Raw genomic sequence first — 22,899 nt, 5'->3', positions numbered from 1 at the left:
CTACACTGATCTCATTCCCACTCTAATTTACCTTCACTTAAGAAGGTAGCTCTTGAGAAATCTCAGGGATTAGGGAGTGGACCTTCACTTGTCCTCTCCTCTCGGTGGAGCTGTCACTTGAAGACAAAACTACGCTGTTATGTACAGGAACAAGAAAGTCCTCATAGGTGCTATTACCGTAGCTATGTAGTCCTATGAAACTCTAGAAAAACCATTCCTAAAATATACATCTAAAACCTGAGCCATAGGGTCTTTCAAAGAACGTGCCCATCCTGAACACCATTTCACAAATTCTGCTGCTGCTGCTAAGTCACTTCAGTCATGTCCGACTCTTGCGACCCCACAGATGGCAACCCACCAGGCTCCCCCGTCCCTGGGATTCTACAGACAAGAACACTGGAGTGGGTTGCCATTTTCTTCTCCAATGCATGAAAGTGAAAAGTGAAAGTGAAGTCGCTCAGTCGTGTCCGGCTCTTCGCAACCCCATGGACTGCAGCCTTCCAGGCTCCTCTGTCCATGGGATTTTCCAGGCAAGAGTACTGGAACGGGGTGCCATCGCCTTCTCTGAATCACAAATGCTAGATAGGCCAAATTCTTTGAAGCGCTATTATGGAAGGTGGTAGAATTTGCAAGGGTGACTTAAAATGGCACAGAGACACCTTCAGACTTTGTATTTGAAACCCATAAAATTCCATTTTTCTAAATCAGTCAAGTCTTGCATGACTTTGTCACTTACCTGGTGACCCAAATGTTACTGTTTGCCTATTGCCAAATCCAAATGAAGGTGCTGCTTGATTCACTCCATCCTGTAAATCGGACAGCTATTAAAAAAGAAGTAGGCAAGTGAATAACTCAAGTACTTTTTCTGTACACTTTTAGCCAAATTTAATTTTTCAAATGTGCACTTTAAAATGTCTTCATTTTGTTTAACATAGAAAAATGCCCACAAGTGAATATGCATAGAAAAAATGGGCCTTTCTCAAGGAGTTCAGAGTGATGGTCTGGCTCATGAATTGTGAGTGTTAATCTCCTTTTCAATGAACTTTTCACTTAATCCTGACCTCTAATAAGTCCTTCCTCATTAATACAAGCATATATTATTTCTCTCATTTGAAAACCCTACTGGCATTGTTTTTAAAAAATAGTTATTTATTTGGCTGCATTGGGTCTCGGTTGTGGCACTCAGGATCCTTTAGTTACGGCCTGTGGGATCTAGCTCCTCAACAAGGTATAGAACCCCAGCCGCCTGCACTGGGAATGCAGTCTTGGCCACTGGACCACCAGGGAAGTCCCCAGCATTTTTTAAAATTCAATGTCTTGAGGTATAGTTTACATAAAATAAGATGCATCCATTGAGAAATTTATTTTTCAATGGGTTTTCATAAATTTACAACCATCACTACAATCAAGATGTAGAATATTTCCATCACCCATAAAAGTTCTCGTGTGTCCATTTCCAGGCAACCCTCTTCCAACCTCTGGTCCCAGGGAACCACTCATCCACTTTTTATTACTAGAAATGAGATTTGTCTTTTCTAGAGTTTCATATAAATAGAATCATACAGTTTACAGTTTTTGGGTTTTTTTTTGGGGGGGGGACTAGCTTCTCTCTCTCAGCTTGTGTGATAAACAAATTATCATATAAGGAATGTGGATAAACAAATTATATTATATCCATATAATGAATTAAAAGAATAATTGGACATAAAGAATTGATGCTTTATGACCAACCTAGATAGTATATTCAAAAGCAGAGACATTACTTTGCCGACTAAGGTCCGTCTAGTCAAGGCTATGGTTTTTCCTGTGGTCATGTATGGATGTGAGAGTTGGACTGTGAAGAAGGCTGAGCACCGAAGAATTGATGCTTTTGAACTGTGGTGTTGGAGAAGACTCTTGAGAGTCCCTTGGACTGCAAGGAGATCCAACCAGTCCATTCTGAAGGAGATCGACCCTGGGATTTCTTTGGAAGGAATGATGCTAAAGCTGAAGCTCCAGTACTTTGGCCACCTCATGCGAAGAGCTGACTCACTGGAAAAGACTCTGATGCTGGGAGGACTGGGGGCAGGAGGAGAAGGGGACAACAGAGGATGAGATGGCTTGATGGCATCACGGACTCGATGGATGTGAGTCTGAGTGAACTCCGGGAGATGGTGATGGACAGGGAGGCCTGGCGTGCTGCGATTCATGGGGTCACAAGGAGTTGGACACGACTAAGCGACTGAACCGAACTGAAGCCAGCTGTAGGTGGGCTATCCAAGATTCTCACCTACAGAAGGTTCCCTTGGAAGCTGTCAAAGAACACAGAACTTCCAACCTTGAAGGAAGCTCTGTAGTTCTCTGAACTCAGTTACCCCTTACACATTAGCACTGGTGATGGTGGGCCACCTCTCATCTAGAGAAAAAATACTTCCAAGAAGTCCTACTGAATTCAAATGGCATGACAACAACTGAAAGGCAGAAGAAACTAGCTTGCACAAGAGTCTAGTCATTTAGAAGCAGATATTTAAGGAGTAGGGTATTGGGACTTTCGGTCATTCACTAAGTTCAGGCAGCTACTACTCTCATAGCTTTTTTCAGAAAGTACAAAGAAAAATCACCTAGGAAACTGGAAATATTAAATTCCAAACGTAAATATTTTATTTAAAAATAATGCTCTTAAGAACATTTTTTTGGGGACAGAAAAATAAACTTTATCAACAGAGATAAAGAACATGCTACAGTAGTATCAAGTATCTTTGGGGACCAGTGCGTATATATCTCCTAACAGCATTTCTGTATAAGACAGGAACATATGGTAAGTGTCCTTCAGTCACCAAAGTGTGCATTAGTCTCCATGTGACTTCCCTGGTGGTCCAGTGGTTAAGAATCTACCTTCCAATGCAGAGGATGCAGGTTTGGTCCTTGGTTGGGGAACTAAGATCCCACTCACCATGCGGCACCTAAGCCCACATGCCTTAACCAGAGAGCCTACGTGCTGAAATGGAGATACCATGTGCCAAAACTAAGACCCAATGCAGTCAATAAATAAATAAATAAATTTTAAAATGTGTATTCATATCATTTTTCAAAGCAATTTCTTTTCAAATGCTGATAACCTGGAATATTTGAATTTATATTATATAATATGTCCCAATTTTCAAAACTAGTACTACCAAAATTAAAAACCTAATCCTAAGAATAGTTTTAGAAAAGCATAATTATCTGTGCTTTTCTGACTAAGGAACAGAGAGAAGGGAATTCCAGAACCTTGATTCTAAATGATAATATATTATGGTTCTTGAGAATGTGTATCATAATTCTTGATAGAGAATTTTAGCTTTGTTTCACAAAAAGCTAAAATCCAAAATGAAATTCTGCAAAAAGGCAACAGATAAGATACTTCCTTGTAGGAGATTCTCCAATACTCACCAAAGCTATTGCAGTTGATGTATTTAGACTTTTCAGTTCATTCACCCTGTTCCTCCACTGATTTATTAACTGCTGGACAGAATTTAGCTGAAGAAAAAGGACAGAAAAATAATGTGTCAGTATTGAGTGTTTAAGGTAATCTCTTCAACAACTTCATGTCTTTATTTCCAAAGTCACAATAAATTTATAAAACATTTTTATGGCCCATAACTTGTAAAATTTTCATTGATCTACCCCTACTTGCCACAGACACTCCTGCTGTAGACCCCTTTCCCTTTCCTCCAGCTCCTTGATTCACCTAGTTAAGATCCCAAGTACCTGGCAGCACAGAGTTATTAATAATTATGTTTGGATGGGAGACAAACGTGTACTGGTTGATATGATATTGACGGTAGACAATAGGAAAATACACAGTTTATGTCATTTCCTTTAAGCACTAAACTTATTCTCACCCAGTTTTTCAGTTTTTTGATACCTGATACATGAGAAGGCTAATCTGCACCCAACAGTGCATCTTATTTGTTTTTCTAGCATTCATCATGGTGTCTGCATTTAAGAGACGCACCATAAATGTCTGTCAAATGATGAAAGGGTATGATTTCTGGGACTGATTGCTGGATAATTGGTAATAAAAATAAAAGCATTGGTAGTTACTATAATCAAAGTATACTCTCATCACTTTAGATAACCAACCAATTGTAAAGAAAATAATTTAGAATATAGTTTTCTGAAAAAAAAATATAGACCTCATCCACTTTGCCAACACACAAGTGAGCCACTATAGAGAAGACAATAATTAACAGCTAATCTGTTAGTTAGATGAATAGGAAACAAACTTACATAACTCTGTAAGTTATTGCTGGTTAAGAAGTTATGGTATTCAAGTCTCAACTCCTCTGGTGAAATGTCTGTAAAACCTGAAGTGAGGAATCAATTGGAATCTTTAAATATCAATACTTTTGATAGTATAGTAAAATGAGAGGTGCTAGATAGGAAAATATGCTAATCTTGATCATTAGAAAAATTTCATAATCGTAAGGAAAGAATTAAAAAACTAGACTATTTAATAAAGTATAAAATTAGAATAAAATATAGTTCATTATTGAAGGGGTAAAATTTTCTAAAGATAAACGGAGTGGAAGGAATAATAACAGAAAAGAAAAAGAGTTGATTACATATACGTTTGAACTTATAAAAAGAATTCTGTATGTCAAAAACTGTAACAAGCAAAATTAAAAGGCAAACAGTAGACTGGGAACACCATAACTGCAACATATATGACAGAAGAGTTAATGAGAATGTATAAGAGCTAATAGCTCTTACAAATCAGTAAGAAAAATAAGCTAACATGGGCAAAGATAATGAGCAATGGGCAAACAATTCACAAAACAACTCAAATAGCCAGTATACAAATGAAATTGAAAAGTTCAGTTTAAAATTACAACTTAGGACTTCCCTGGTGGTCAGGGAAGATCCCACATGCCACAGGGCAACTAAACTGATGTGCCACAACAACTGAGTCCGAGATGTAGAGCCCTCGAGCTGCAACTACTGAGCCTCCATGCCACAACCACTGAAGCCTGCATGTTCCAGGACGTGTGCTCTTCAACAAGAGAAGCCACTGCAATGAGAAGCCCATGCACCGCAGCTAGAGAACAACCCCCACTCAATGCAGTTAGAAAAAGCCCCTTTGCAATAATGAAGACCCAACACAGGCAAAAATAAGTAGATACAAACTTTTTTTAAAATAAAAATACAACTTAAAATAGATACAATGTTTTATTTATCAGATTGGCAAAAATTAAAAATGGATGATTGTTATTAAGGATGTGGTGAAATGGACATTCTTCTAAGTTGCCATTATGGAAATCATGGTAAAACTTTTCTGGGAAGAAAATTGTCAATAAATGTCAAAGGCCTTACAAATACTCATATCTTTTGATTCTAACAGAATTTCTAGAATCTGACCTCAGGAAATGATTGAACATGTAAACAAAGGGTGTTACATTAAAAAGATGTTCATTCTAGTATTTCTAGTAATAGAGACATTGAAAACAATAAGGCTTCTGCAACACTAGGTTATGATTGCTAATTATATATATAATAAGAAATAAGTGTGTACATGTTTTGAAAGAAATACACTAAAATGTTACAGCTATTAACTCTGAAATCAGTTGATCTTTATTTTATTTACATATTTCTGTATTTTTCAAATTTTCTATGATATAACTTTCATAATAGGAAAACTTTTTGAGGAAAAAAAAAAAAAAAAGAAGAAGAAGAAAGAAAATTGCTCAGGATATTTTTCTACAGAGAATTACTGGTAACCAGATACCACTAACTCCAAAGATTCGTACCTTCAAATAAAAAAACCTAAAACATTCAAATCAGAACCCTCAATGCTCTCTAACAACTTATCTTTACCATCTTTACAAACTACTCAGACCACAAAACCAAGAATCACCTTGTATTTCTCTTGTTGTCCGTATCTAATTAATAAGCCTCCTGCCAGTTCTAGCTCCAAAACAGAACATGGATTTGACCCATTCTGTCTCCACTGTGAGTAACTCTCAGTCAACAGCAGCTGTCTCCTAACTCATTTCCCTTCCTCTATTTTGTGCCCCTAACCCCTGTTCCCAGCAAACCATTTCTTTTCACGTAACAGTCTAAGCAAGCTTTTTCTAATCAGATCACATCCCTCCTCCTGCTCAAAACTCTCTGTGGCTTCCTAGTGCAATTAGGCCCAACATGATCTGGCCCCTGGCTGCCTCTCTCTGGCCTAACATTATATTACTCTTTCTCTTGTTTCCTCTCCTCCAGCTATTCAGGCCTCACTAATCTACAAGTATGCCAATCCTGTTTGCACAACGGGCTCTGCACTACCTATTATATTGCCAGGAACATTTCCCCTCAAATCTTCCCAGAAGAGACATCTCTTCATTCAGGACTCAGCTTCAATACTGGTTCCTAAAAAGAGATAACCACTCTAAGTAAAGAAACACTGTCCCTCTGGTTACTTTCTCTTCCTTCTATCAGTCACTCATGGTGAACCACAAAGACAGAAATTGATCTGGGTGACTATTTTCTCAATTCTTTCAAAGGTAAGTATAAATACAGTATCATTCTAGTGGCAAAAGAAAAATTCATTCATTATAAAGGATGCCTACAAGACAGCAATTCTCCTACTTTCTGACTTCAGGACCCTTTTACATTCTTAAAAATAATTAAGGATTCCAGACCTTTTGCTTACATAGGTTACATTAATCAATATTCACCATATTTGAAATGAAAACTGAAAAATGTAGAAAATATTAATTCACTTAAAAATAAGAAATCAATGTGTCAACATAAATAAAAAAACTATTTTCCAAAACAAAAAATAAAAATTTAGTATATAAGTGGCATTGTTTTATGTTTGCAAATCTCTTTAATGCATGGCTTAATGGAAGACTGCTGTATTATAATATCTGCTTCTGCTATTTAATCTGCTTCAATCTGTTTCAATACATTGCCTGGCTCAAGTATATAAAGAAAAACTTCTCACACAGATATGTAGCTGGGCAAGGATGACTTTAGTAGTCTTTTCAGATAATTGTGGATATTCTTCTTTGGTACAATACCAAAACTTGACAGGCAATAGTTTCTTAAAGATTAGCTATAATGTGGACTCAAATCATATTAATGATATCATACTAATGAACCAAACTATTAATTAGTTTACCCACTCCAGTATTCTGGCCTGGATAATTCCATGGACTCTACAGTCCATGGGGTTGCAAAGAGTCGGACACAACTGAGTGCCTTTCACATTACTTCACTTAGAATGAATTTTCAACCATGTACAATTTTGTAACTTCACATACTGGTCATTTGGAAAATACTGGTTCACTGAGTTATCCAGAATTTCCAAATGTTAGCACTTGTCATCTTACAATAGAAAAAAAATTCATATTTGTTACTTTATGTGTGTTTCCCATTTGCACACAGAATACTTAAAAGGTGTATCCTTATAAAATTAATAACTTTTACCTCTTCATCAGGGACATTCTTAAGTGAAAATGTCATTAAAAAAATTTTTTTTATTGACTACTATAATCTACTAGTAGTTTGTTGCCTGTACCTTATCAACAGCTTTATACCAACAGTACAAATCTCAACACAATGAAAATGGCAATTAATGTCTTAGTATTATTATGAAAATATTTCTAAACTTGTATAGTCCCTAAAAAGGATCTCAGGAATACGGTTGCCAGATTTAGCCAAAAAAAAAAAGGATACCCAATTAAATCGGAATTTTTGACAAACAAATACTTCAAAAGGTAAGTATGTCCTAGCAGTCCAGGGGTTAAGACTTCACGCTTTCACTGCCATGGGCCTGGGTTCAAATCCTGGTCAGGGAATGTTAACACCCCACAAGCCATATGGTAATGCCAAAGCCAAAAACCAAAAAAGTATAAGTATGCCCCAAATAGTACATGGAATATCCACATACTGAAAATATAATTACTTATCTGAAATTTAAATTTAACTGGATGCCCTATATTTTATCTAACAATGCTGCTGAGGGATCTATATTTTAAATTGAGAACCACTGCTTTAGGACATTAGGCATCATGTCCAATTCTCAACTTTTTAAAAAAGGCTGAACACTTATTACCTTTACAGAAAAATCATTATTTAAAATTATTTATTTGTATTGCTTATTGCCTCCGTCCCTCAAGAACATAAACTTCATGAGGGATGGATCTTAGTTATCTTACTCACTGCTATATCCCTACCACCTAGAATGAGGCCTGGCAAAAAAGAAATTCAGTAAGTATTTGTTGAATGATTAGTAAATAAATGACTAAGGAGTGGTGTGATGCAAATGCTCACAGAGAATGAGCAGGTAGAGCAGAGACAGAAATTCCAGAGTTCTGAGAGACTGAAAAGGCCCTCGTTTTCCAATGACCTCCTGTTCAACTTCATAGGGCCTAGGACCACTCAGAGCAGGCTTAGAAAACTGTGGTGGTCTAGCTTTCAGCCCAAATGAGCTATGGACAAAAGAAAGTGGGAAAGAAAGGAGTATTCTAAGGCTCCCTAACTTCAAACATTACCTCCAGAAGAGGTACCAACACGCTTTATTAAAAATAACTATCCTTAGAAAAAAAAAGGAAAGAGAACAGAATCAAAGCCTAATGGCAGGCATAATATGACTCTTCTATTCTCTGCAGGCAGCTAAAGGTTCCAAAGTAGTATCTACAGGGAACCAAGGGAGTAGAGCCTCTTCTTAGGCTTACAGAATTAGAAATGCGGCCAGTGGCGAGTCCTCATTTTACTGGTTTTCTCAAGGGATCAATATATCTTGAACTATATCTTCCAAACTCAATCTCTGAATTACAAAGTTCTGGTAGAATACTCAGGTATTTTAAACAATGTCCAAACTCCCCTAACTGTAGCTAAATTTTTGGTTAATTTCTTTTTTTGATCTGGTCTTGGTTTTAGAAAATAATAGCGGTAAAACACATTTTAAAAACACATAATTTCTAGTTACCTGAAATATTGGGTTTCTTTTTCACTGGTGAATAAACAGAAAACATCCACTGCCCTGATGATTCCCAAACCTCCATATCTTTAACAATACCTTCCCTAAAAAAAAAAATGGCAAAAGATCTTTTTCTTCTGCTTGGTAAAATTTATCATTGATAATTTTCAGTGATTGTTATAGCAAATATATAATTTTAGATTTTTCCACTATATTTTCTGTCCTTCAAAGCAGAAGTTTACAAAAATATGAGCTGTGCTTCATGATTATGAATAATATCAAAGACATTTATAATTTTGGTTTTCCAGTACACTGAACCATTAATCAATATATTTATTGAGAACTCACTAGATACATATACATCTTAAAGAACTGAAATATAAAATACACAATATTAACTTTGTCTGTTCATTATAATTAACATCAATGATCATTTAACTGGGAAAGAAAGAACCAGTAAGTAATAAAGAACCATAAAATATTTAAATAGGTAGGACTTCAAAGATCATTTTGTCTAATTCTAACATTAGCAAAGTCATGGATATATTCAGCTCTAAATTAAATATTTCCCTCTTACCCAGAATGGCACAATTAATGAAGTAATAATGGTAGTTGATAATAAAATAATACTAAAATTTAGGATTTTTACAATATCATCAAATATAGGAAGGAGTGTTTCATTTGTTTTATTTTACTTACTCAATTGTATATGATACATGGCTCAAAATGTTTACAACTAGTTCTAATTTAATTATGGGATATAAAAGACTGATGAATATATTTAAGCACTGTCCTAGTTGCTGGGAGCTGAGGGAACACTTATATACAGCCAGGCACTGTTTCAGCACCAGTCATAAATTCTACTACAAATGTTCTCAATAAATGATAAGAAATATACTCCACAATAATGAAGGAAATCAAATGAAATCAGTTTGCATGAAGTAACTGAAGTAAAAGTTTTATTATAGAAAGAAAAATACAAGATGCTGTGACCTCAAAAATCACAAACTGCTTTAAATTACCTCATAGTTTGTAAAGAACTCATAATTTAACATAAGCAGGATTACCTTAGAAAGATATTCACAGTACAGTATCATCGATAGAAAAGTGGAAAAAGAGTAATTATCCCCAAGAAGACATTGCACTGATATAGAAGAATCACATTTTAAGTTGAAATAAAGTCTAGCATGACACCTGCAAAACAGAGATTACCTCTGATCATGGATGCTTTTTCTTTTGCTTATTTTGATTTTATAACAATTTAATAAAATAAGATTACTTCTTTTTTAAGGAAATATTACGGGTGTTTTTGGGAAAAAATAAGCAAATGGGTGGTAATTTTTCTGAAGGCTTTCACTTACAGAAGCTTCTTATCATCTTTCTGGTCATCAGAGCCAGGTGAAGCAAATGGGTTCTGAGATAAGCCAAATCCCCTGTTCTTGCTAGCAGACTCTCCAGAATCAAAAGCAGCAAAAGATGGCTTTTCTTGATCTCTGCTGCCCCCCCATGGTGTAGGCTTGGAGAAACTGGATGGCTGGATAACATTGGAATATCTCTGACTGGTGGTATTCCATCCTCGTCTGTTACTACCTGAAATAAACAACAAAATTAACAATTTTACTAGCAACTCATGTTTTCAATCTAAAAATTTCATTATATTTTATCTTATTATATGCAGATATTATATAAAGATTCGACAGGCACTACATGCCCACTCATTTTAAATTAAAAAACTTTTCATTTTCAATTTATAGAATTAAGTATAATATCAACAAAGGGGCTTCCCTGGTAGTAATGCAGGTTTGATCCCTGGATCGGGAAGATGCCCTGGAGAAGGAAATGGCAACCTACTCCAGTATTCTTGCTTGGGAAATCCCATGGACAGAAGACCCTGGAGGACTACAGCCCGTGGGGTCACAAGAGTCGGACACGACTGAGCAACTGAGCGAGCACACGCACACACGAGCACACACACACGCGCACACACACACACATACACATACACACACACAGTAGCAACAAATCACACAATGATCTAATTTAACAAGACTGAGAGGACTGTAAATCCATAGAAAAATTATGATATATTACTAAGTTCAATTGACGTAAGTTTATTAAATAAACAATTGTTTGATAATGGAGTGGACAGAAGGCATGTAACCTATATCATAAGCTCCTTCATGATAAAAAGCTGTATCTGTATCATTCTTTGCTCCCCAATTGGGCCCTATATAGTAGTAAAAGCTGAAGAAAGAGCAATGTATTAAGAAGTTTATTGAAAAGATTAGATTCTACCTTCTGTCCTTGATAGATGGGTAAATCTATTTGACACAGTATTCTGAGAAAGAAAACACCTATCATCCTATTTTCCATATGAGAATTGTAGCAGTAGTTTACATATGAATAAAGTGCACTGACTTCCTCTATTATAAGCATATTTTTAGCATTCTTATAACTATCAAAATGAGCCAACAGGACTTTTTCCTTTCTGTCTCTATATTTAAAAAAAAATCTTATCACTTCAACTATATTATTTATTCATCACTTCTCAGTTGGGGCCAAGATAATTCACCATGTTTCTAACTGAATTAGGAGATATGCTATTAAATATGTATAATAAAACTGGAGTGATGGGAGATACACTCCTTTAAAAAATTCATCTCCCAATTCTAAAACTACTTAACGAAACCAAAGAGGAAAGGGGGAACATTGCTAGACCAGATCCCACAAGTAGGGGTTAATAATATTGTATTTTTCTAGAGCTTGATTTTTTTTTTGTGATCTTTTTTCCTTCACAACTGAAGAAATTCATTCCATCATCTGGATATAGCTTTTGGCCTTCATACTTACTGACTCTGCAAGCATTCATTTCTGGGCATTAGATACACTGTTTACTTAAATAGTTTTATTTACACTTTTAAAATCCATCAGTCTATTCATTCAACATTTGTTCTGTACTGTATTTAGAGTAAGTCTCCACAGAATGTTAAATATTACGTTTTGTTGTTCCTGGAAATACTCACATTTGTCTGAGCCCGAGTCCTAATTTTTGGTTTGGAATATTTCACTAGACTAATTGTGAGTAATTCAAAAAGACTGTCTTCTAGAAGAGCTATGAAAGTGAAACCACAATGTAACAAAAGGTTTAAAAGTCAGATGAATAGCCCTACAGGAGTAAAGAGAAGGGAGAGAGGGTCAGCATCCTGTGGTACTTTTTAAGAACAAAGTCTCAGTTCTAAGAAAATCTATTCATCTGACCTCTAAAACCTTGCATTGTACTATAGATTCACTTCGGGTGCCTACTCTCCTCGAAGACAGTTCCTTTGCATCATCCACAATTGATTTAGTGAAATATTCCAATTTTGACAATGACTTAGGCAGAATGACCAGAAGACAGGTCACCGTAGTCCTGCATACCTTTACCTCAGAGCCCAGAGTTCTTAATTGAGCAGCCCACACTCCCGAATTTACCTCCAATTTTACAAGCATGTGCATTTACATGAGGTTTACGGCCCTGTAGCTTTTATTAGATTTTCAAAGGAGTTCACGACTTCCCCAAAGAGCCCTGACTCTGACCCCACTTACTAGCCTCTCCCTAGAAAAAAGTTCAGAAAAAAAAAAAATTACATTAAAAGCATCAACGGGAAAAACCAGTACCCAGAAAAGTAGTACAATGTTACAGCAAGGAGGCGTCTAGGTCGACTTACGCCAATTCTGGAACCACTGCCGTGCAAAGACTAGGTAGTTTTGATATGTAATTACGACTTAAAAATTCGTTGTTTTTCACTGTAACCACGAATAAGCTGCAGTCCGCTTAACAAAATCGGCCGTAATTCCTAATCAAAGGGCGAAAACGTCAGTGGGCGGGGCGGGCGAGGGGACGGCGCGGGCACGTCCGCGTCACCTGACCGGTCCGCCGCGGCGCTGTGCCCAGCGGCTGGCCCCAGGAGGGGCGCCGGGTCCTCGCCCGCCCGGCCCCACCGCAGGCCTTCCCCTGCTCGGCTAGCTGCGCAGGACTGAGAAAAACATCACCTGAGGGCTGCTGCTGCCGTCCTCCGCCCGCACCCCTGGCGCTGGGATGTTCGTTCCAGCACCGGTCTCCGAAGCGGCAGCGGCCTTGCAGGAAGAACTGACAAATGGTCATGGCGACGGTGTCGCGAACGGAGCGGTCTTCATTCAGCACCCTCAGCGAGCAGAGCCCAGAGCAACCGGAGGTCCCGGCTCCGCTACTGTGATGTCATCTTCTTGCGCCTGGTAAAGGCCCTTTCTCTATTATCCCGCCCATAGTGTGATGAGAGGCGAGGATTTTACCCAATAAGATTTGAGAAGAGTGGGCCCGCCCCGCACGCCCAGAGCGCAACGTTGGGAGGGCGGGATGCTTGAAAGGTTTTGCGGAGAAAGGCGTTTAAGAGCTTCATGCCGGGTCTCGTTCGAGGTAGGCTTGAGATCTCAAATGAGAAGAAAGTTGGTTAGGCAAACCAAGGACTTAAGCCCTGGGAGGAGTATTAGCTGTGATTTGAGAAGCATAGTCGTATTTTCATTTGTAACTGCCTAGTAAAAACCTGGCCAGCCGTTCATCAGGATGGGTAACAATGTAAGCCAGTAGTAACGTTTACAGGAAGCAGATTAAGGACAAACTGCAACTAAAAAGTATCATAACAACCGGCATCTTTGGGTGAGTACTACATTCTTAAAACAGAGAAACTTTGTTCTTTTAAAACCCACGTGAACGTTGCTATGTGAACTTTTATCAGTAATAATGAAACATTCCACTCGTTGTCTAGAGGATCTAAGACACCTGACACACAGAAGCAGCTTCTATTTCTGACCAGGTGCAGAGCTGCGGATAGGGGGATTCCTGGAAAAAAACGACGACAAACAGTTCATATCCTCTTAACTTTGTGGTTTCCAAAGAAACATGACCCTACATCCACTTCTCACTCAAGATCTGGTGTTGATGAATCATTACACTGCTCTGCTATGCTTTGGAGTATCAAAACTGTTTCATTTAGATTTTACCTGAACTCCACCTTTCCTACTAATCCTACAACTACCTTCTCCATTGTGTGGTGAGACACACTACAGTTCCTCTAGTGTGCTGTCTCCTTGGTTGCAATGAGTCGATAGATCTGTTGGATTACAGGTTTGTCCCTGGTAGTTTAAAATTAAAAGATTAGCCATTGTTCTTGCTCATATACTTTGGATTTTGAAGACAGTGGAATCTACAGAGCACTGAGAATAACTGGTGCAATCTGGTATATATATATTTTAAATTCGTTTCATTTCTTTTGGGAAAAAAAAAATTGTGGGAGAGTTTCCTGAACCACTTTAGACTATATTGTAGACTTGATGCCCCACCGCCCAATTATTTTATTTCCTACAAACAAGGACATTCTACTTAACCACAATATAATAACCAAAATCAGGACATTAGTATTGCTACATACTACTAATCCTTAGATTCTATTCATATTTTGCCTTAAAAATGTCCCAATAATGTCCTTTAAGAGACAAGGATGCAGTTCAAAATTATCATTGCCATACTCATATTTCTTCAGGCTTCTTCATTCTGGAATATTTTCTCAGTCTCTCCTTGACTTTCACTACCTTGACTTACAGCTATTTTATAAAATTTCCTTAATGCAGACTTAAGTGTTTTGTTAATTTGATTACGCATCTTTGGCATCCATGGTCTTCACAATGCACCTGTCAAGTTGTGCACATCAATTTGTCCCATTAATTGTAATGTTCACTTTGATCACTTCAGGTGTTATCTGGCAAGCTGCTCCACTGTAAAATTAACTCTTTTCCTCTTTGTTATAAATAACAAAAGGGAGAGACTTTGAAAGTATGTAAAACCTCATTCCTCACCAAACTTTTAATTCACTCATTTATTCCTATCAGTATGGACTTAGAGTTTTCAATTTTATTCACTGGGTTATTCTTTGTTACTATCATTTATTTTCATGTGCAAATCATCTCATGCTTCTTTGAGCACTTCACTTCCTGGCCTAAAAGATGCTCCAGGGTCATCTGACACTTTCCCTGCTCTCCAAGGAGACCTGGGTCTTTTTTGGTGGTACTTAGAAGCCAAGATCTGAGCTCTTAAGTTTGTTCATTGCTTTTGTGATATCTTTGTTCCCAAATCCTTTCATGGGCATTACTAGAGAATATATACTATAGACAGACACATTTACATCAACACACATTTTGCTTTCTATATGTATGACTTCACACTATGATAATCTCCAATTTCAATCCAAGATCACAGAATTCATTTTATTTCCCTTCTGTTTTTTTTTTTTTTTTTTTTTCTTCTTTCACAGTGAGAAACTTGGCTCCCAGTATTCTTAACATATCTATTTGTGAGCAGTCCCCTTGTGGTAACCAGTCTCTCTTTGTGGCCAATGACTTCTCATCCGTGCAGATGCCAGCATGTATAAGGACTTTGCTGGCATCAAAGACCTAAAATAATACCAGTTAGGATGAAGCTTTAAATGAGGGTGAGGGTGGAGAAGATAAAGTGCTGTGTGAGATGATGAGAGTCAAGGGCTGAGGAATGTAGAACTCATTAGTGATAGGGGAGGAGCAGATGGAAATCAGGAGAGTGGGGCCATAGGAAGAAAACATCTAATTTCAAGGTGACAGAATAAAAATACCTCTGCCTCCCTTTCTGCTTGAAGATATCTCAAAATAAGAGGGAAAACAAGCAAAAACTTTGTCTTTGATTATACTAGGAGATAACCATAATTTCAAACCACAATTTATGAAGACTGAATGTACATATAAGAGTACATAGTAAATTTCTTAGAGGAAGAGTCATATTCCTTTAAGGTGGATAACTGGTGTCCCCAAAGAAGGCTGAAAATTAAGAGGCCTCAAGAATTAAGAACCACGAGGTATTGCAAAAGGGTGAACTGTTAACCCCTACCTGATGGGAGATAGGTGTTTTTCTTAACAAAAATGTAAGAAGAGAGGCTTCAGAGTCCAGGATGTAAATATAGAGGGGCAGGTTATGGTACTGACAAAGAGGAACCAAACTATGCCTGTTGAATGGTGCTTTGCCTGAGCTCAGAAATCCTTCAGCCAGGAGGACAGTCTCTTCCTAGTTTGCCCTCCCCCTTGCAAAAGGTGGGAGTTTAAGTTTTATTTTCTGGAGAATCAGACATCCCAGAAAAGTATCTATGGATGTTTTACCAATCTCCAACAAATATAGGCAGCCATTTCCTTATCATATGATGAAGTTCTCTTACACTTCAGCTCACACTTGTACACGAAAATTCACAATTTTTTAACATCTTATTTTAAATATAAATGCACAGTCAAGGACCAGATATTTGAGGAAAGATTCCAACAGGAAACAAAAAAGCAATTGAAAAAGAAGTGAGAAGAAAGAGAAACACACCAATAGCTTAAGTAATGTTAAGGTGGCTCAGATGGTAAAGAATCTGCCTGCAATTCAGGAGACCTGGGTTTGATCCCTGGGTGGGGAAGATCCCCTGAATCTGGAGGAGGGCATGGCAACCCACTCCAGTATTCTTGCCTGGAGAATGCCATGGACAGAGGAGCCTGGCAGGCTATAGTCCATGGGTGTGCAAAGAGTCAGACACAAGTGAGTGACACACACACACAAAAGCAAACTAAAATGTCCTAAGGACAACCTGAAACAAGACCAACATGCTGTAGAAAAGGACAATCGTAAAAAGAAAAATGCTCCTGGAGATTAAACATGGATAGTGCTAACAAATTCAATGGGTGGTTGGAAGACAGGGAAATCCCCTTAAGAACTGCATAAACCAGATTTTGAATCCCGTTTTACAGCTTTGTTATCAGAAGAGGCTAAAGCTCTGGAAAGTAAAAAAGCTTTCTAGTTAGTAAGAGTGACATTTCAACAGAAATACACACTGTTGGTTTTTAAAAATGGCTCCTTTTCATGACTAAATTTTTCAGGTTTTTCAAAGCTAGATCACAATTGTAATTAATGTTTTTGATAGCAACAACTTTTTTCAAGACATTAAAATTTCATGTTCACACTGTGATTTTCAAAAGTATAAACTGAATTGTTACATCATCTAAGTAGTATCACTGCAAAAAATACAATATTAACATTAACATGTCTACTAAAAAGAAAATAGAGCACTTTATAGGATAGGAATTTTGGGTGGGAAAGCAATAGAAAATATACTTACTGACATATTATGCTCATTATCCTGATATCAACAATATCATAGACTATTTCCAGGACAGAAAACAGACAATAATTAGAATTACTAAGATTACTAAGGAAAAACACACACACACTTCATTATAACTTACATCAAAGCTATCTGCATACTTATCATAGTGTTTTCTAGTCAGCAGATATAGCCTAAAGAAATGAGTAATCTATTTAAAATACCTTAAACAGTTGTATATTCCATATGGGAAATTATTTAAGTAATATTAAGTAACTACATAATATAACCAAATTGAGATATGACAAATCAATATTCTACCCTCAAAAGTATTACACATTTTTCCCAACAGAAAGCAAAGGTCAAAACCCAACATAAAATTGTTCAGAATAACAAAATCTAGAAAAAGAAAGATTAATGGTTACCTAGGGATGGGGTCCTTTGGGAGATAGAACTGGGTTGAGTAATGTCTCCCTAAAATTCTAAAATAAGACCTTATTTTGGAGACAGTTGTTGGTTAAGATAGAGAAGTGTGTGATTCATGTTGAGGTTTGACAGAAAACAACAAAATTCTGTAAAGCAATTATCCTTCAATTAAATAAATTAATTTAAAAAATATAAAGAGGTGCACGCATGTATGCTAAGTGTATGCTAAGTTGCTTCAGTCATGTCTGACTCTTTGCGAGCCACCAGGCTCCTCTGTCCATGGGATTCTCCAGGAGAGAATACTGGAATGGGTTGCCATGCCCTCCACCAGTGAGGAGGGTGAGCTAAATCCAATGACTTTTAACAGTACCAGAAGACAGACAGAGACACACAGGGGAGAAGGCCATGTGAAGACAGAAGCAATGACTGGAGTGATGCAGTTATAAGTCAACAAATACCTGGCTTGCCAGCAGCCACCAGAAGCTACAGGTGAGGCAAGAGAAGTTTTTCCCTCAGAAACTCCAGAAGGAATCAACCCTTTCAATACCTTGGTTTAGGATTTCTGGCCTCCCAAACTGTGAAAGAGTAAATTTCTGTTGTTTTAATGTTTTAAGCAATGAAGTTTATGGTAACTTGTTATAGGAGCCATTAGGAAGTTAATACAGGGAAAATGGGGAGTAACTGCTAGTAAGTATAGGGTTTCTTTTTATGGTGAAGAAAGTGTTCCATAATTAGGGTGATGGTTGCATAACTCTGTACATATATTTAAAATCAATGAGCGGTACACTTTAAACAAGTGAATTGTATGATACATAAATTAGCAACTATAATGTACATAAAACCTTACATAAATGGAAATATATCTACCATAATCTTTTATAATTCCCTTTTCATTTAAACATTTTTAGGTCTTAAGATTATAATCCTCATATAAAGAATAAAAATTTAAAAAGAAACACTGCTTCACAAGTTAAAAACTACCTAACACATTTAAAGTGAAGAATGAACTTAGCAGTCTACTTGAAGTTTAAAAATATTTAATATTATCAGGTTTAAAAACATTGATGGTGACAGCTTTACATGGCTCATTCCATACATTTCATAATGTAAAAGGGCAAAACATTACTAGGAAAGAAATGAACAGTTGGGTTTGTAAAAGATTTACTGATCACATATAAGTAATTAATATAACAAATATGTAACTCAATTACAAAACTTTTAGAGACAACTGGGTCAAATTTGCTGATATGTTATGCTAAGGAAAAGAAATTATATACCTTTTTAATCTATAAGAAGTTCAAATTCAACATTGACAGTGTATAACTATCAGTGATATTCTAGTGACCTAGAATTTGCTATAAGTAGCTTTCTTTTGCTGGGTAATATTAACAGAGTGAGCACTGAAGAGGTATAATCCTTTTTTAATCCCTGGGTTAAAAAAGTGATGTAAATTAATGATGGGTGCTAAGCTTGACATTTTGTGTTAAAAAGATGGAATTATTTAATTGTACTGAATATATTTCATGAGGAGTTGATTACATTTTAACTCCCAAAATGTATTTATGAGATTTTATGAGATATAAGTGTATGCTTTGACTCACTCTGGCTTGCTTTTAAAATGGAATACATTTGGCACTAAATGGAACAAATGAAGACTAGCAAAATTGAGACTAAGCTGCTCCATCAGAACTATCTTTGACTTACAGTTCATACTATTTCTTAGTTTTTGACTGAAGAGAAACAGATATAACTACATAGCACTTCTATGATGTATGAAAATAGAATCTAGAGCTAACCTGAGACTGCTTCAGTTATGAGTCAGTCCCCCATTCTACCATAATCATACTTATAAATGTGAAATTCATTTAAGAATTCATATTTTCACCAAGTGCTTATAATTTTACAAGTTTTCTTGCTAGATTTGTTCTTGGTTATATGGCCAGCTGAAATACGGTCTTTCAATTGAGGAAGGAAATCATATAAAAGAAAATCTATTTTACATGAATCTTACTTTACTTGAAAATTCCTTGGGGGGTGGGGGGAAACACACCAAACTAAAACTTTGTGACTGCACTCTTGGAACGAAGCACGGGTGGCCATAGTTTTGAGTCTCCAATGAATCTTGAAGTTCACTCAGCTTTTCATGTTTCAAGAGTTTCTTCATTTGCTCCGCAAGTGTCAACAACACAGATTAAACAACTTGTTACTGGAAAAGCTCGGACTTTGGAGTTGGCGACCCATTTGTCTGTTTCAGTATTATATTCAAGGATGTTTCCTAGTCGACCCACACCTTGAAAACCAGCCAAGACGTAAACTATAGAGCCGACTGCTGCACACTTCACTGTTACTCCCTTCCATGGCATTGGTGAGACCATCTTCCATTCGTTTAACTTAATATCATAATATTCCACATTGTCCAGACCACCTTCAAAAGAATAAAACATGAACAACTATATGAGCAATTCTACGATCTCTTAAAGTAAAAATAAAAGTTGTAACAATTTTACAATGAATCCTTACATATCTCTATCTAAATTCTTATTCTGACTTTAACGCAATAGGAATTTAACTTAATTTTTTATTTATCATTTTAGAACCATAAATACTTAAAATTTATTCTGTAAAACTAAAAATGTTCTATCTGCTGTGGAAAAACTAAAAAGGAAACCACTCAGTGAAGTTTCTTTCTGATTAAGGTTGATTATAATTACTCAAATGTTCTTTTTCCTTCTACCATGTATCTGTCAACAGTTTATGACAAATAGCAAAGGAAAGAGACAGAAGAAGGAAAAGAAGTTATTTCATTGTCGTTATTCTTACATATTGAAGGTACTGACTAAAATGAGCTTTGTGAAATCTATCTGTAGATTCAGTCCAAATTCTACATTTTTAAAAGCAATTTCTTGGACTTCCTTGGTGACTCAGTGGTAAAGAATCTGTCTGCCAATGCAGGAGACATGGATTTGATCCTTGATCCAGGAAGATCCCACATGCTGCAGAGCAACTAAGCCTGTGTGCCACAACTACTGAGCCTGAGCTCTAGAGCTCAGGAGCTACAATTACTGAACCCACATGCTCTAGAGCCTGTGCTCCGCAACAAGAGAAGCCTGCACACCATAGCTAGAAACTAGCTCCCACTCGCCACAACTAGAGAAAAGGGTGTACATCAATGAAGACCAAGCACAGCCAAAAATAGATAAATACAATTATTTTTTTAAAGCAGGAATTTAAGATTCTTTCAGTTCAGTTCAGTCGCTCAGTCGTGTCCGACTCTGCGACCCCATGAATTGCAGCACGCCAGGCTTCCCTGTCCATCACCATCTCCCGGAGTTCACTCAGATTCACGTCCATGAAGTCCGTGATGCCATCCAGCCATCTCATCCTCTGTCATCCCCTTCTCTTCCTGCCCCCAATCCCTCCCAGCATCAGAGTCTTTTCCAATGAGTCAACTCTTCGCATGAGGTGGCTAAAGTACTGGAGTTTCAGCTTTAGCATCATTCCTTCCAAAGAAATCCCAGGGTTGATCTTCAGAATGGACTGGTTGGATCTCCTTGCAGTCCAAGGGACTCTCAAGAGTCTTCTCCAACACCACAGTTCAAAAGCATCAATTCTTTGGCGCTCAGCCTTCTTCACAGTCCAACTCTCACATCAATACATGACCACAGGAAAAACCATAGCCTTGACTAGACAGACCTTAGTCGGCAAAGTAATGTCTCTGCTTTTTGAATATGCTATCTAGGTTGGTCATAACTTTTCTTCCAAGGAGTAAGCATCTTTTAATTTCATGGCTGCAGTCACCGTCTGCAGTGATTTTGGAGCCCCCAAAATAAAGTCTGACACTGTTTCCCCATCTATTTCCCATGAAGTGATGGGACCTACATTATTTATAAAAATTAAAATATCAAATTTAATCAATTAGAAGAGTAATACTGATATGTTCACGAAGTATTTAAAAATGTTTAGGAAACGGTGCCATTCAGAGCCTGGATAGAAGACGTAAAAGTTACATTTAAAAGTTTTAAATGTTGTATTAAAGTTCAAATATTTCTGTCACTCAACAGTTCTTAAGCTAGTGTGATGCCATTCCCCAGAGGGTATTTGGAAATAGAAGCCATCTGAGACTGTCACAATGACTGCTGGCTACTACCTACATTCACGGACAGGAATGTTAAATGTATTATGACGTTTCATAAAATGTTAGTTCCTAGAAACTATAAAAATAAATCTAATGATGTATGTAATTAATGCTTGTATCAAGATCTCAAGAAACATTTTTATAAGTTAGGATAAGGAAACATCAGCAAATTCACTGATAATGTTGAACAGTGAATTAACATCACATACCTAAGCCATTCTGACCACCCACAGCAAATATCTTGTCTTTTACAAATACCAGCCCATGATTCTTTCTGGCTTCAATCATTGGACACAGCTCAGTCCACCTGAAAAAAATTAAGGAAAGTGTTTAGTATGCTTGTTTGCAAGAAGTAAAAGGACTTACATGAATTTACAGGAAAGGTCTGTTATCCCAAGTAAGTGCTCAGTCACAGCTCACATACGTGTATACACACACAAATATGCACATCTGAAAAGCTAGAAAACAAGAGTGAACTGGTTTTGAGTGATTTACAGCTGGGGTGAAAAGATTTTCTTCTTTCAACTCCAAAATAATATGGGAAGTAGAGGCTATCTGGAGACAACTGTCATGTTTTTGGAAGAAATCCACTTCTATAGTTCACAATAACTTGTAAAACAGAAACAAACAAGGAAGATGTGTAAGGAAATATAAGGCATTAATACTGTCATATGTAGTTTTAATTAATATTTTCATAAGTAAGTAAAACATAAATTTATCATGGGCCTCTAGCAATCAGCAAATCAGCCTATGTGTTACTATTCACACATCCATCTTTAAATATACACTTAGAACTTTTAGGCAGCTCTAGTAACTAAAGTACTACTATCATTCTGTCACATTTAATAACTTATTAGCACACTGCTGTGTTCACAGGCTCTATTATAAAGAATGAGATTGAGAATATAATGTGGACACACGTCAGAGAATAATTCACAGGTAGCTTTACACACACCATTTTGTTACTTTTTTTTTATGAGATTCAATCTCTCTTTTTGCCTAAACTCCCAGACATATAACTGACACCTGTGATTGTGCAGGTGGTGCTCTATAACGGAAGATATAAATCAAAAGGCTCCAGACAACCCCCCCCCAAAAAAAGGGGGTGGAATCTGGCATGAGTATAACTCTCTAATATGGTTATTTATAACTTCTTTTTAGAGCATAATGAAGAACTCTGAAATATCAACCAGTCCTGTAGCCTTATATTTACACACTTCTGGTTTATT

The 22,899-nt window shown here is 36.9% G+C and overlaps 2 protein-coding genes across 5 annotated transcripts in view; both read right to left on the bottom strand.

Moving 5' to 3' along the window:
* Positions 1 to 17,191, bottom strand: part of NUP42 (nucleoporin 42) — a 31,081-nt gene extending 13,890 nt beyond the window's left edge. Inside the window, exons 1-6 of one of the 3 annotated variants that reach the window (XM_040260658.1) lie at positions 12,968 to 17,191; positions 10,297 to 10,525; positions 8,945 to 9,039; positions 4,252 to 4,328; positions 3,412 to 3,498; positions 737 to 821 (exon numbers count right to left, since the gene is read on the bottom strand). In XM_040260658.1, coding sequence (XP_040116592.1) covers positions 737 to 821; positions 3,412 to 3,498; positions 4,252 to 4,328; positions 8,945 to 9,039; positions 10,297 to 10,525; positions 12,968 to 13,079 — 685 coding nt within the window. In that variant the 5' untranslated portion in view covers positions 13,080 to 17,191. Of the gene's footprint in view, positions 1 to 736; positions 822 to 3,411; positions 3,499 to 4,251; positions 4,329 to 8,944; positions 9,040 to 10,296; positions 10,526 to 12,642; positions 12,788 to 12,967 lie in introns of those variants that run through there. The other 2 variants (XM_040260659.1, XM_040260660.1) reach the window with 2 other exon arrangements.
* A 1,364-nt stretch (positions 17,192 to 18,555) lies between these two features.
* The window catches only part of KLHL7 (kelch like family member 7), a 55,068-nt gene continuing 50,724 nt past the window's right edge, over positions 18,556 to 22,899 (bottom strand). For both annotated transcript variants that reach the window (XM_040260657.1, XM_040260656.1), the window contains 2 exons: positions 21,880 to 21,977; positions 18,556 to 19,960 (listed from right to left, as the gene is read on the bottom strand). In XM_040260657.1, coding sequence (XP_040116591.1) covers positions 19,677 to 19,960; positions 21,880 to 21,977 — 382 coding nt within the window. In that variant the 3' untranslated portion in view covers positions 18,556 to 19,676. The remainder of the gene's footprint in view (positions 19,961 to 21,879; positions 21,978 to 22,899) is intronic.

The sequence above is a fragment of the Oryx dammah genome, unplaced genomic scaffold (assembly GCF_014754425.2).
Source record: "Oryx dammah isolate SB20612 unplaced genomic scaffold, SCBI_Odam_1.1 HiC_scaffold_18, whole genome shotgun sequence".
Lineage (NCBI taxonomy): Eukaryota > Metazoa > Chordata > Mammalia > Artiodactyla > Bovidae > Oryx > Oryx dammah.
The sequence above is the reverse complement of the archived record's forward strand: the minus strand, read 5'-3'. Positions and strand labels throughout refer to the sequence as shown.